Raw genomic sequence first — 15,629 nt, forward strand, 5'->3', positions numbered from 1 at the left:
CAAATGGAGAAATATCGATAATCGATCATTCACGCCACGCCTCTGCTAGTTTTCATGCTGGCAGCAATGACGACCGCATCCGAAATTCTCGACCCGTCCTGAAGTGGGTCGGAAAGCGGGTGGATGCAAGCGTTGGCCATAATCAATCTAGTTCTTGATTTCTGCAAGCGTTTTCTCCTTTGGATTGCATCCCTGCCAATCGGCTCGGAAACGTCGACCAAACCCACTCGCGGAGCTTCGCCTTATTAATTACTTCCTGTGCGCATTGCAACCATAGAGTTCATAGAGTCGAGATGTAAGTGGGCGAGCTGGCGCCACTTTTAGGCAATTATCAGGACCCGAATTCCGAGATTCCTGTGCGGCGCCGGGTCCTTTTTTCGGTACATAATCGATTTTTTGCGATACATGGGGACCCGGCCATATTTCACACCGCCATTGGAGATGTTGTATGTGTGAGGAATTTGCGATTTGACTGTTGATTCTTATGTAAAAGTTCGCGAGAAACACGATGATGCCACTGGTTTTCTCTGAAATTAACGCCCTAGCTCAAAAAAAGCTCTCAAGTTGAGGCCAAAATGGAGGAAATATCCCACCCTACCCTGAGATTCCACGTCTACATCAAGACAAACTCTCCATGCAAATATAGGGAGTAAATACATTAGCAGGGTTGCCGTGTTTTCAGTTTTGGAGTCCCCAAGTAAAGTGGCAGCCCTGTCAATGTATTTGCTCCCTATCTTTGCACGGAGAGCTTGTCTTGATGTAGAGGTGAACTCTTAGGATAGCGTGGGATATCCCCTCCATTTTGGCCTCAACTTGAGAGCTTTTTTTGAGCTTGGGAGTTAATTTCAGAGAAAACCAGTGGCACCATCCTGTTTCTCGCGAACTTTGACGTAAGAATCAACAGTCAAATCGCAAATTCCTCACACATGCAACATCTTCATTGAAAGAAAAATATTCATAAGTTTCCCAGTGAATTCGTGTTTTATAAACGGTAATTTGGCAACGCCAAATGTTTCATACGGTGTTTTTCCTTAACACGGCAGTATCGGTGTCAATTATGAGGCCGCAAGCGAGACTTTCATAATGAGGATGCAGGACGTCGATAGCGTGACGAGGGCGAGGAAATGCGACGAGTCAAACGGGACAGACGGGACGAGGGATCAAGAGGTGAGACTGAAAAAGGCAGCGAAGGAAGACGAAGACGAAGACGAAGACGAAAAGGAAGACGGCATGAATTATTTATGTCGTGTATGGGAATCGGCTCGGGCGGGCGGCGGACTCGACTCGGGACGGCTCGGGCTCGACGCGGACGTATGATGTGTGATGCTGAGATATTAATCCCTGTGGGTGTTTGCGAGCTGACGCCGCCGCCGCAGGGCCCGGCTCCCGATCCCGTCAGACGCCCCCGAGTTCATCGACTCCCCGCGGAACAAATTCTTTTGTTGGAGCTCCGCCTGCGTCTAATCTCGCCGAGCGTCTGGCGATCTGTCTTCGTCGCATTCGGCCGAGAAGTCGCTTAATTCATCGCCTTTTCAATCGATTCATCATCGCCGACTAAACGCTACTCATCGCTCTCCGCCGTTGCGGAAATAGGTCCCGATGACGCCCCCCCCCCCTTCTCCCGAGGGGTGAAGCAGCCCATTTCCGAAGATGCCTCGCGAGGAATTTTCATCGGCGGAGGACGCGGCTTGAAGAACAACGTTTGATTAGGCTACTCCGTTATGCCGTCGCACACCGGAACGAGGTGGGGGAAGAGTCGTATTTTGTTCGGAGGCAACACTCGCAACATGTTGGGAAAACAAGCAACAATCGCATTTTGTTTGAAGTTGTTATGTGTTGTGGGGGCGGGGCTTATTTTCGCGCGCAAAATTTGGGAGCCCCTACGGCAACATTGTTGTAAACCAACTGCAATATTTCTTTGCCCAAGACAACGCTGTTTTCTAACCTAAAATTGGAATTCGCTTTCTCATTCTCGCTCGTTCTCACTCGCTTCTGGTTGTTCAGAATCACGCAAAAGAAACAAGAAAAAAAAAAAAACAGAAAAAATTTATTGTTTTGAACAAAATACGACTAAGGGGTCGGACATGGACTTTTTGGCTACAATTTCAAATTTTGATGTTAATCCCGCTTCAAGTTTAATTTCAAGGAGTGGCTCTGATAGGAAATTTCACGATGAAACCAATGGTACCCATGTTCAAGTTTTTTGTATCGTATTTTCGAAAATACAAGCTTCTAAAGTTTCGAGATTTGGTCCGACGTCTCCCATTGACTCGACCTACTGTGCGTCGTTCCTCTGACGTGTCTCGATTTCCGCGTGATCCCCAAATAGCATGGATTTATATGGAAAACAGGGCTCACGTGGACATCGGGATGCGCTCTGACGTCAGAGGTGCGACGATGTGAGATCCACCTCACTCTTCCTTTCTAGGAGATTCTTAACCTGACGGGACACGACGAAGGATTCATAGCTCACAGGAGTCGCTGATCAATCGAGAACTAGCACTTGAAAGACAGGATTTTTTACGAAAAATCGTGGAGGTAATATGCGCAAATAATTCGCCTTCAAAATAATGAGTATGCTTCCCCGTAATAATCTTGTTCGGAAAGTTTCCACCCATAACATTTGTGAGGCTTTTTTCATTAAGCTTATCCCCCAATGGGAGATCCTATAGAGCAATTGGACTGAATTCTGCAATTGGGAACTATAACTTCTGGCTCATACGTAAAAACACTTATTTCCATGGAAAAACTAATGGTGCATACGTTTTTCCTAGACTGAGCCAAATTTATGGTTCCTAATTGCAAAATACAGTCCCATTATGAATCAGAGTCTACAAGAGAGGCTTTTTTTTTATTGAACCATGCCAGTCATGTGCGCGAAGAATGTGACGTATATGCATTTTTGTTGATGCTCAGAATCCATCGGCAGTAAGAATCGAATGAAATTCTTCAGTGCGAAAATTTTTCTGGTGTCACGTATTCCTCACGTAATTTACCGAGTGCTTGTCATGAATATTTTTGGACACATGTGTGCCTCCGTGTTTTTTCTTGAGGTAAAAAATGTATTTAAATACCAAAATGTTCACGAAAGATACAATATGTGATAGCACATAATTTCTGAGGCCTATGGGGCTAAAAATCGCTGCATGGCGTAATTAATTTTTCGAGGATACGATTTTGAGGAGCAGTGTTGCGCTGTAGATCCTATCCCTTTGGGGGATCAGGAAGCTGAAAGTACTTCTGACAATTTGGAAGGAAGTGTTACAAGATGAAACAAATGGAAGATTGGGGGAAAATGAAACCGTGACTGCGAGTGTGGGCTTTATCGCTTCTATTTTTGGCCTCTGACACTTGTAACGTTTTTTAAATTTAAAACATCGGACGTAACAGAGGGGTGCGCTGAAAGCTTTTCACGTAATGAAGAAAAAGTGTCGAGTGTTTGTTGACCTAAAATATCCACATCTTTCCTTTTGTAACCTCGCGGGCTCAATGAAGAGTTGATTGTTTGCATTGTTGCCACCTCACGAGATAATTATTTTAAATTTCTAGTTATTTATTTAAAATTTAAGAGATGTGTGTTTTGATATCTTTGGGAATCAACATTTACACGGAGAAAGCGGGGCAATAGAGACAGCTTTCCATTAGTATGTAAGGCGAACTGAAAATTTAAACATGAGGAGTTCGATTGTTTGGTTTTGAAAGGATGAGGCAGTGGCAATGAATTTTTGTAAGGTTGCAATCAAGTTTTTCCTCCGCAAGATTTTATGAAAAAATCAGCAAGCTCTTTAATAAGTTCAAGAATGATTTCTATAAGGGGAGAAAAAACTAATCAAAATCCGACCGATTTATCCAGTAGTGGAATTGACGCTGCAAGAAGATGCCGGAAGCTGAGTTTAGTCAATCACCAAACGCCGTTTCTTCCGCCTGACTGACGTAGCTATGATGACGTCATGAGCTATTGAGAGGCACATCTGATGACGTTTAAATTCGCCAAAAACATCGTGTTAAATGCGGGTCCCATTTTTGGCATTTTTGAAACGAGGTTTCTTTACCATTTGGGGCTAAAAAATCTAAAACCGTATTTTCAGGAAATGAATTTTAAAATAATTGGTGCTACTGACCCATTAATGGAGAAGTGGAAATTCAAAAAACCACGTAAGCACCATCGAGGGACGGTAAGCTTATGTAAGGCGCGGTTCTCAGTGTAAAAGAATCTAATAAACTCCTTCGCTTTATGAATTTTTTATCGGGAAATTTTCACTAATTTGTGGCCGTATTTTCAACACATAAATTGTAATTCTTAGGCCATTTGAGTTCCGTTAAAGCGTCACTCTTCTAACGTGAGGGCGCGTCCTTATTTACACATGAATTTGGAAAAACATAAAGTTTAACGTAGAATTTGTCGCCCTTCTGACATAAGGGCGTAACTACAATCAGCAATGAACCCTGTTGTCCCTGCAACTCAATGCTTTTCCGGGCTCATCTCAATGTGTGGTTACGCCTTCATGCCAGCCAAGCGACGAATTGGACTCACGAGTGGAATGAGAGGGGTTGCACAATCTCAGCAACACCCGATGACGCTTTCTTCCACGCTTCAATTCTTTGAAATCCCCAGAGAAAAATTGGTTCATTCAATGTAGAAACCTCCTCTTAGCATTTTTCAACCACTCAAAGAGGAAAATCAGTTTAAGCATTGTTCCTCTCAAAATGACGACGACGTTGATTTGAATGTAGACGGATACTTTCCGCCATTCTTTTTTCAGGTAATTATTTTTTCTTTTTTTAATCGGGCACCTCTCTTAAGTTTGGATTCATTATTCATTTTTGATGTCGCCTATTAATCACAGATTTAAAAAAATCAATACTTTTCCTCTCACCAAGGAGCATTTGTTGACAAGTAAAAAAAGTAAAGAAAAAGGCTCTTTTAAAATCCACAAGGTTGTCACCTCTCCAAATATTTGCCTAACTGATATCCTTCACATTTCGATCGTCAAAGGGCGAAACCACGTACCTCCGTTTGCGACCTTGTAGACTTCGTGTCTTACTTTATTTTTTCTCGGAAGTCAACGTAATTTTTTAAAAACTTCCTTGATTTTCCTCTCCATTAGTAGAATACTTCTTTTCTCTTAAGAATTCAAGCCATCAAATTGGTTTGTTTCTCTCCAAAAAAATAAAATAGAAGCCAAAAGGGCACTCACAATAAAAGTACATTCATGGTTTTGCACTTTGGCAATGGATGCATCAATAGTGATTTAGGGAGGGGAAAAAATCCTGTTCACAATTAAATGCACATAACTTAGTTTTTAAAAATTCATTACATTATATTCATTCATAATTTTCAATGGAAATTATCTCCAATATCTAAAAATAAAGTTTATCAGATGAATAACTTGTTGTTTTCCCTCACGATGCCGCAGCACCTCCACTGCAAATAGGAGGAATTTTTCATATCCTTTGAAAACCCCCTTAATATTACCGGCAAGTTTCCGATTGGTGGGTTTACCGCAACAAACCTCAATTTCTCGCCCCAATGAGCTCGTGCCTCACGAAGCCCCCTTTAACCCCTTGATGTAAAAAATGAATAAATTCGCTCCTAAAAATAAACTTCCTCTTTGCTAGAAGCCGATGTTTCCTCGACCTGTTTCAGCCATGAGATAGTATAATTTTTCGAGACTGCTCAACCGCTGAGTCCATCCGCTCCTCTATTATGAAAATGGATAGTTTTGGGGCAAAAATCGAGTGAAATTTACTCTTAGAAAAGAGAAGAAGGATAATGGAACACAATTAAATAAAACAAATATAAAGAGTTGAGAAAGCAAGACGTAACTTTTGAAGACGACGTCAGAGCAGCTGAATATTCCTAAAATTAAATATTCAAAAAAAGATCCATGCTCTCTTGGAGTCAAACAAACTTTATGACTAGGATAGTAGTAGCAAGTAGCAGTTATTATGGCAGCGAATTCATTTGCCTCGCCTCAGCTTCTGAGATTTAAGAAAGGAAGAAAAGGGAGACAACAGATTGAGAATTCAATTACGGTGGGGAGTAAGATGAAGACAGTGTTCTCGGATTTTATTTTTTTTTTCTGCAAGTCCAATCTTTTCGACGTGGGACGGCTCAGTGTCCATGGGATACGAGAAATACAGTTCGTATCCACCCTAATTGAACCGTTTAAATATAGCATGCAGGGCCGTCCATATAAAACTTTTCCATGTACGGATGCGGCGCTCAAGGAACATATCAACTGCTTATCTGATGAAATAGTTGGTTAACTCAAAATTGCATCTAAGCTGAAACAAGCGCGGGTTTCCTTCCGAGTGGTTTCATCTCAATATAAGTCGACAACTGACATGCAGAAAAAAAATTGAGGTCTCTGGTTGCCAAGCGGTGCAAAATGAACGTTAAATAAATGTATTGGCAATAAAAACACACTAAAATACAAAAAACAAATGGGTATACAAGGCTAGAGGTGACATAAAACAACCAGTTCGCACTGATTCCTACCTCGGTCAGTTGCATGCTCATTTTGTCGTTCTAATTTTTACATTCTTTAGATTCTGTTCCAGTTGAGAATGGGCATGTAATTGGCCCGAAACGTCCTGGTTGTTTTATGTCTCCTCTAGCCTTGTATACCCATTTGTTTTTTGGATTTTGGTGTGTTTTATTGTTGTCTGCATTCGGGCTATTGTGTCTCTCGCTCTCTTAAATGTATTGGGTGTATTACGATTTTATGAGAATACTGACATTGAAATTCCGCGGGGTGATGTATTTTATGACATAGTTATATTTGACATGACCAAGAAGCGGACCAGTAGGTTGTCAATACTGGCTCTTCTCCATTCAAACCTGGGTTGAAAAATCGATTTTTATCGTAGCACCTGGCTCCTCTGAGAGTCGATACATTTCCATAGTTTTAAATGGAGAGAATACAACGTTGCCAATTTGCTGGATTGTCCCCGGGGAAAAGGAGATTAATACACAAAAATTAAAAATTGAATTTTTTTCGTTGACACTCTGAAGAGTGAACATTTTGATGCAACGAACGCCCAAAAAAGTATTACGAAGTTGAAGTTATGACAGATCGAGGTTTCTAGTTCAAAAACGTAGTTTTGAGGGATGACGTTTAGAATTCTGTTGCAATTAGATGCATTTATGCCAAAGGAACTAAGTTGCATGCAATAACAAGTTCCTTTTAACACAGATAAATTTTACTAGTATTTTACATTCTCTCTTGGCAGAACTGAGTAGCTCCCGACTCATTTTAGACTTTAGAAAAAGCTTCTCATCAAAATCTCAAAATCTAATTTTTCGGCTCGACCGGACGAAAATTAAACCATTGGAAATTTTGCTTTTGTGGACCAAGCTTCATTTTCCTGTGGAAATTTGGTGAGTGCTCCTACGGGTCAAAGAAAACGACTTTTGTAATCTCCCTAACGACGCTAAAACTGCAATAAATTGTCCAAATTGATTTTTTTTTCTTTTTACGGAAAGGAAGTGAGTCGATCTGGCAACCTCATTTTGAGTAATGTTTTATCGGTGGAGTGAGTTAACACGACGACTTTATATGTATGCATTCTGTCAGCGTGCGGCTAATATTGGTGGAGCTGTTTTATGAAAACTTAAACATGTCGAGTCATGCAGCTGTCCTCTTCTTTAATTCGTTTCATTATAACGTTAGTTTTCATTCGTATATGATTTATTTTGTATGACATTTGACATCACGCAACGAGATGGTAACACGTAATTTCTCTCTAGAGTTCTTGAAATTGAAAGATAAACGGTCTTCAACAAATATGAAGATACCTATGAGAGCAAAAATTAATACGTCTTAAATCAGCTGCGTTCTTTTTAGATTTTTCATAACTTCACAATCGAGTAATCGATTAATCGACGTATACAACTTTGAACGCGTAAAAATATCGTTTCTTCAGTAATAATTACCCTAAAATTAAATGAGATATGCGCTTGATATGAGCTCGGATTTTGGAAAATTGCTCATTTGAACTGTTCTCTCGTCCAGAAGTATTTCAACAGAAACGGACCATTTGAAGTATGCGATTGATCGCGATATTTTTGCTTCGATTAAACGGGTGAACTATATAGATCTATAGAGTAGTGAATTGATCGGAAGAAGCGATCATGCTTACGCATTGAATCGCTTAACAACGTGCAAAAGTGAGTATTCTTAACAGATTTAAATAGTTATCTCCTTTAAAGTACTTTCGAAAGGTTTTTTCTAGTAGTAAATAGATGCAATGTCTTTACGCAATAGAGCGGCGCATTGCGAGTTCACGCCTCGCGCCAGGGCGCCTTCAATTTTGAGGACGCAACACGGACATCCATCAAGCACGAATAGTTGTATCTCTGCGCCGTCGACAACGCGCGTTCGTTTCGCGTCCGGTTGTATTGTCAACCGTTTGCAAAACCCAAAGTCTAGCTGCCTATGAGGCGTTGCTCAGATTTTGGAGGACATTTTAAAATCGAGGCCCAAATGTGTCTTTTCGCCTGTGTCGATACTCGATTTTTTTCACTCTTTTTTTTCAATTTGACGTCTGATTCCTTTCAAGTGGAGCGCATAAATTCGGAAAGTTTTACAGGATGAGTGGTGTGAATGGCTGATGTTGCTGAAGCACCTCTATAAAAAAAATAAATATTTTTCTGCTACTACCACTGATTCTTTTTTTAGGATGCATTTGTAGACCTATGTCTGAAGCTCGTATGTACTTGTCCCGTACAACCTGCAGAGCATGGGGTTTTTAGCAATCCTTGGTTTAATTTGACGCGACCTGGGCATCGAAGAGTTAATGAATATGCTAACGACGTAGAGAAAAGTCTTTGCAAACATTGTCTTAAAATTACGCGCTCCGTTATTATCATTTCATCAGTGGCGTGGCGTGCTTTGCGATATATCGATTGATCGGTCATTTCAACCTATGGAAAAGTATCGATAAACAAGGTGTTCGCAGCGAACACCTTAATGATCGATTATTTACTTCAGCTTCTAATGGGGAAATATCGATAGATCGCAAAGCACGCCACACCACTGTATTTCATAATTTACAGCTACACATGAGCCGGCGGTGAATCACGTCCCTCGGGAGGGTTGTATATAAATATACAAGACTTAGGGTCGATAAATTCGGAGATAAACTTACCTAATCTTAAAATACCGAAAATCTTCAATCATATTTATGATTTACCGGTTTGTGTTAATCATACAGCCATGAAATTTTTTCAGACGTTTAATGTCCCTAAAACAATTTTCTCTTTTCTTTTCTTTTACTATCTTCTTTGCATTTACATATATACCTTTATATCCCGTAATAGCAAAGAATATCCTTCGGTAATTTTATGAATGCATGTTTTGTTTGTTTCAGTTTATTCGAAACGCACCCAGATGTTCAACAAGTTTTTATGCCATTTAATGGAATTGAACTGGAAGACTTAAAACACAGTAAACAGCTACGAGCTCACGCTCTCAGGTAAGCAACTCTTATACTTGCGTAATAAAAAATCATCGCAATCTTCAAAAAAAGAAGAAAAAAATCTGCGCCCTGTTTCTGTTCTGAGAAGGAACCATTTTAGAGACACTAAGCAAATGCCTCTGACCACATGCATTGCCGACAATATATTTTTTTCTTACTATTATGTTTTATTTTGTTTTAAAAATCTTAGAAGGTCGCGTATTCTTATTATGTCACTAATTTCAATCCTCTAATGACCTTAGCTCACTCATAAAATGCATTTTAGTCCTCCTCCGTTGATTAAGGACGAGGTTTAATAATTTAATGATCAGTAATTGATACAGGGTAAAATTAACATTGTAAATACAAAATGGTTCTCTGGATAGTTTCGAAGTAACCTCGAGTTACTTTTGTTGATGAGGTGAATAAAATGAACACCAACATAATTTATGGATAAATTATCACAATTAGGACTTTACACGCACCATATCATTGTATCAAAGCCTTCAATAAAAGGAAAAAAATGTGATCAAAAGAATAAGACAATGCATTACTCCGTAAAAATGACACAAAGTCCAAACTCTATTCTACCCGTATAATATTCTCTAGATTTGTGAGAATGATGAGAATGGGATAGAAACAAGATAATGAGAGACTACAACGGAATGGCTCCTGGCTACCTCATGATCCCTCTGATTATTGAATGGGCTTCAGAGATTGGTGACGACAGCATTTTCTTCATCTCGGAAGGGGGGGGGGGGCAAACTTCGGGGACGGCAGGATAAGATTTAATACGAATAAAAACATGCATATCGGTGAAAGTCACATATGTTTTAGGTCAGTGCACCGCTCTCTTGAGGCATGCTTAGCACTCTAGTTGAAGTCTCAAACATATTAATCAATGCTTCATCAGATCGGATTAATCAAAATAAATAAACTGGAATGTTTCCGTCGTCGTAAAAGATCCAGCTTGCGTGAGGTTGTGAGAAGAATAACAAAATAAAGTGAGAATATCGTGAATTTTACGGTTTCGAGAATTAACAAGGATTTTCAATGGTTGCCTTTATTTTACAAACCTACCAGTTCACTTTCCTCAGGATCTACTGGATGTATTTTCAAAAACTTTTTGTCATGGGAACGGAGTTCCCCATGATATTACAATCGTTCCGTTGCTTTCGCTATGGGATTCCCTATACCTCTGCGACCTTGAGCGTTTCGCCCAGTCTCCGATTTTTGGTAGATTTTCCGATGTATCAAAAACCGTTGTATTTTTTAGCCAATCATGTCTCTACGTCAAGTTGTGTTGATTTCTAAAATTCGCTTTCAGCGAGTTTTTTTCCACTTTGAGATGTCGTGTCTGACTGGTAAATCTGCGCAGAACCACGAAGTTCCGTTTTTAGGCAAATTCTTTTTTTTGGGAGGTTTTCATTGGCTATTTTTCGCCATCAGTTTTCTGTTCGTTGGTGCAAAAGATCGCCTACCTCGTTGCTCTTGAGAAGCCGCCATTATCCCACCTCAAATTTTAAACATAGATATAAAGAAATAATAACCATCGTACAAGGTGGAAAATTGCTCTGGAGGACCCGTTACGGATATATGAGCCAAAATCAGAACTCGATTGATGGATTTAATCCATGAATACAGAAATATTGTCTCAGCTTACTGCCGCGATCGCAAATGCATGGTGTGATGAACCTTGTGACATATGACAGCATAGGTAAACAATGTCTCACAGAGTAATACGGTTAATCCGTTGTCTCTTAGGACGCCGGTGGCCGAACTGTTGAAATCTCAAGGACGTCTTTTGTGAAGCCCCGCTCAGCGTTCGAGATCACTTAACTGTTCTCTTTTTCTCCATCATCGTCCGTGCGGTGAGATAGCTCAGGTAGCTACGCCACTGTTCTGATTCTGGGAAAGCGTCACTTTTTGTGCGAGCGGGGGTTCGAATCTCGTAGGGGACAGCTAATTTTTACTGGTTGTATTGAATGTTTTAGACCAATCATCTAACAATAATTAATACTTGGCAACTTAGGAAGCACATAAGTCCCTTACGATGCGTATTCGGGCATATGTGTAGAGTAAAAATATCATACGTAGGGTGTCCCAAAAGTACCGGGACTGGTTCTGTAACTTCAAAAGTAAGATAGATTCAGACATGATTTTGGTCTCATTTTAAAGATCAACTCAATACCTATCGATTAAAACCAAGATCAGCTCAATCGAATAAAAATTGACCGAGTTATGACAATTTGAAATTAGTGAGGAAAGTTTACCCCTACCGTTTTTAGGAAGATTTTTCGCTTACCAGGATTCAAAAAGTAAATATTCGTATCCACTTTCCTCCGAATCTTCCATAACTTCCTTTTGCTTTTCAAAGTACCGTCCATCAAACCGGATGCACTTTTTCATGCGCTCTTGCCACTTATCCAACATTGTTTTCCTGAATTCTTCCTCTGGGATGGCGTTGAAAAAGTTTTGAATTGCATTCTGGATTTCGGTCTTCGATACGAATCTTCGTCCGCGAAGCTCCTTTTTAAGCGTAGGAAACATCCAAAAATCACATGGAGCCAAGTCAGGGCTATAAGGGGGATGAGGGATTGTTTCAACTCCATTTTTACTCATAAATTCACGTGTTAAGCTCGATGTGTGAGGCCGCGCATTGTCTTGATGGAGTATCCACGAAGCTTTCAAGTCCGACCGTTTCCGGGAAATGTGCATTCTCAACTCCTTTAGTACTTTGCAATAATACGCACTGTCAACTGTTGTGTTTGATGGAACAAAATGTTGATAAATGACACCTCGAAAATAAAAAAACACAATAAGCATCACTTTATCGGCCGACTTTTCGATTTACGGCGATGAAGAATCTTCCTTAAAAACCGTAAGCGTAAACTTTCCTCGCTGATTTCAAATTGCCATAACTCGGTCAATTTTTATCCGATTGAGCTGATCTTGGTTTTAATCGATGGGTATTGAGTTGATCTTTAAAATGAAATCAAGATCATGTCTGTATCTATCTTACTTTCGAAGTTACAGAACAAGTTTTTTGGGATACCTTATGTATACTTTACGCCGAAAAAGCGAACCTGAAACTTTAATGCGTTAACTTCCTAAAACCATATATAATCCAACGAAAATAAATAATTGGTACATAACAGCTTTCTTGTATGCAAAGAAAATAATTAAAAATGTTAAAAAAGAGATGTCAACACAAAATTACATAGCCCCTTCAATTCAGAAGATACTACAAACGAACTGTGCCTTAACATTTTCATATCCCAGAAGCTAACGTTCCCATGACGAATATTGCCATCGCTAGCGATTGCAAAATCCAACTTGTTCTATTTTATTTTCCAAAATAATTTTATAGTTGAGTTTGGAAACTTGAATGTTTTACGTGAATTTTTATGAGGAATCATGTTTTGATTGATTCTTTTCTTATCCTGCCTACCAACCTAATACCTCAAATGTGACGTTATAAAAGTCTCCATTCAGGATTGGCCATGCAATGAGTCAAGCTTTACTTAAACTGGTAAGCAAGTTTAAGGAGCAGGAAAACTTTTCAAAAGATGCTCTGGAATCAACCTCCTTACAGAGCAGTAACCGATTCACTGCTTAAGCCTTAAATGCTCAAGCTGAAGGCCTGTAATATTTCAAGCGTGATTTCTTTGGAAGGTTTTTCTCTGAGGAAAATGTGAATCAATTATTATGGAAAAACAAAGTGCGGTTATTTTTCTGTATGTTTTAAATTCCCAATTTCATAATATTTTTTAGGATGCCTATCAAAAAAAAATTGAGTTTTTCTTTTGCAATCTCAGATAAATATAGATACTCTTAGGTCGTGTTTTCAACTAGTGTATCCTCTTCTCACTTCGGAATATCCTCTCGTTAAATTTTTTATTTAAAAAAATGATATTTTAAAAATAATGATAAAAAATGAGGTTTAAATAAAAGAATTTTTCTTGCGCTGATTTTAAGAGTCAAATGATTCTTTTGGCTCTGATCAATGACTACGCCTTCCGTGATACCCGAAAGTGTATCCATGCCTGAGGAATCATCTAGATAGTTATTAATAAAACATTTCAGATTGAGGATACAGATTTAAAAAAAACTAATGGGCGTCATGTAAGGCATATCGATGGTGGAACTACCAGACCACGTATCGTATCTCGTTTGTGATGTTGAATGATCGTCGCTCCTATATTTTTTTTTCTTCAAAGGAGAATGCATAAATATCGTTCTTTGAAGTTTTCCTAGAGTTCTCTGCTTATTGAGAAAAAAATCACTGAAGTTTTCAAGAATTTACGATGATTAGTTTTCCATTAAAAAATAAAGCATGGAAGTCTGCAACGTCGCAAACCGAGATACGTGATCTGGTAGTACTAAACAGGAGGCAAACTTTGATGGGAACGGAATACTTCAAGAGGTCTCGAAAAATGGCTTTAAATCGATCAAAAGTTACCAAAATCGCCCTGAATATGTGAAGCCTCTAATATAGGGTGGGGGGGGGGGTCTAATGCCCTCTTTGTCCATGCAAAATGACGCTCCTGAAATGGTCATGTCATAAAAAGTGTATAAAACGAGAAGATGATCTGGCAAGCTGTGAACTTGACTCACAGATCTGTACAGCACTCTCTTTTGATACAGTGAGGGCGCGGGTGGCATTGCCTCTGGTCTCGCTGGAGTATGAATGAGAAACCGATATTCGAGAAGAGGAAATTGAATATGAGGGAGAGAAATGCATGAGATTGAATTGATTTATACCAAGCCCTCAAACCTTCCAGATAATTTGATTTGGTGGTCAAACAACTCGGCTCATCCCCTGGAATTTCCAGCTCTCGAAAACGTGAGCGGAAATGTGTATCGAATAGTTTCAAGGAGAAGAGCACTCTCTCTGGTTTTGTAATTTTATACTTCCAGAAATTAGTGCTCCGAAGCTTATATTTCTTCCTTAAAGATTCAGCTCCTCGCCCGCTCGAGCCGTATCCCTTCAGGGATTCTCTCCATCACGTCGGAAAAATTTCCTTTTCCCTGAAGACATTACTCATCGGAACAATCGATTCGGTTCGTAATAATAATACTCTCCGCGTAGTGCTCTTCCGCTGTAGTCCGAGTCGAATTTCAGGGATGATAAATTATTAATATCCAAACAAACTAGAGAATCGAAGAATAAGTTCCAAATCAAATAAAGGATAATGGAACGCTTACATTGATATTGCTGTCAGACTTCGACTCCCTCATCACAAGTACTTCACAATTTGAGGGAGCAATCAACTTTATGCAAGTGCACGTGGACGTCGTATTCAGGAAGGAATAATTATCTTATTACAATTTAATCTCAATCGTGAAAAGGAGAATCATATTAATGAGATTGATCGATATTGGCAAGATGGATGATCAGAGACAAGAACCTAAATATTCACAACTTAGACATTTACTGTGGCGTTTTTTCTTTTCCTTTTTTTCTCTTTTTCATAGAATCCTCTTTGATTTGCGTGCACATTAAAAAAAAAACACTGCAAAGTATGACAACTTTGACCAAAAGTATTGTGAATACTACCATGAGTCTACTAGATTTTTGATACGGTGATATACTGTATGGTAAGGATGACCACAATGACCAGACATCTGGACTCATTTATTCTTTTGTTGCATTCCATCGAAGTTATACTTTCCACCACGGAGTCTGTTGGTGATTACCATACTCGTATCACTATACCTCAAACCATACTTCTTTTCAGTGAGGAAAGAACGCATTGTAATATTTCAATTTAGACTGAAGTTTTGCACTAAATTGTTCCATCAAAACGATACTCCGATGGTAGTCGTCCACTCAAAGTTCACACTGAAAAAAAAATTACGGGCCATTTAAACATACCGCCCGTTCCGGGCTCAGAGACCGGTCGTCCAAAATTCCGGGTGCTACACCCGGAATTGACTGACTGCAAGCCCCGGACTGAGCTCGGAACGCAAACGGTATGTCTATACAGTCCGTAAGCACGGCTTCCACGGCCGGAGTTTTCTTTTCAGTGCATGGAGCTGCAATTCCTGGCTCATCGACAAAAACACCTATCCATGTAGGGACACAAATGGCAAATATCTCTGAAATGAGCCCGAAATTATAGTTTCTCATTGAAAAAAAATCCGTGAAAATAACTGCATCACGT

The 15,629-nt window shown here is 39.5% G+C and overlaps 1 protein-coding gene across 1 annotated transcript in view; it reads left to right on the plus strand.

Moving 5' to 3' along the window:
* LOC109043935 (cytoglobin-2) overlaps positions 1-15,629 on the plus strand; it is a 146,301-nt gene that overhangs the window by 101,968 nt on the left and 28,704 nt on the right. Inside the window, exon 3 of the mRNA XM_072298181.1 lies at positions 9,376-9,480. Within this exon, the coding sequence (XP_072154282.1) occupies positions 9,376-9,480 (105 nt within the window). The remainder of the gene's footprint in view (positions 1-9,375; positions 9,481-15,629) is intronic.

Source organism: Bemisia tabaci, chromosome 3 (genome assembly GCF_918797505.1).
Source record: "Bemisia tabaci chromosome 3, PGI_BMITA_v3".
NCBI classification, from domain to species: Eukaryota; Metazoa; Arthropoda; class Insecta; order Hemiptera; family Aleyrodidae; genus Bemisia; species Bemisia tabaci.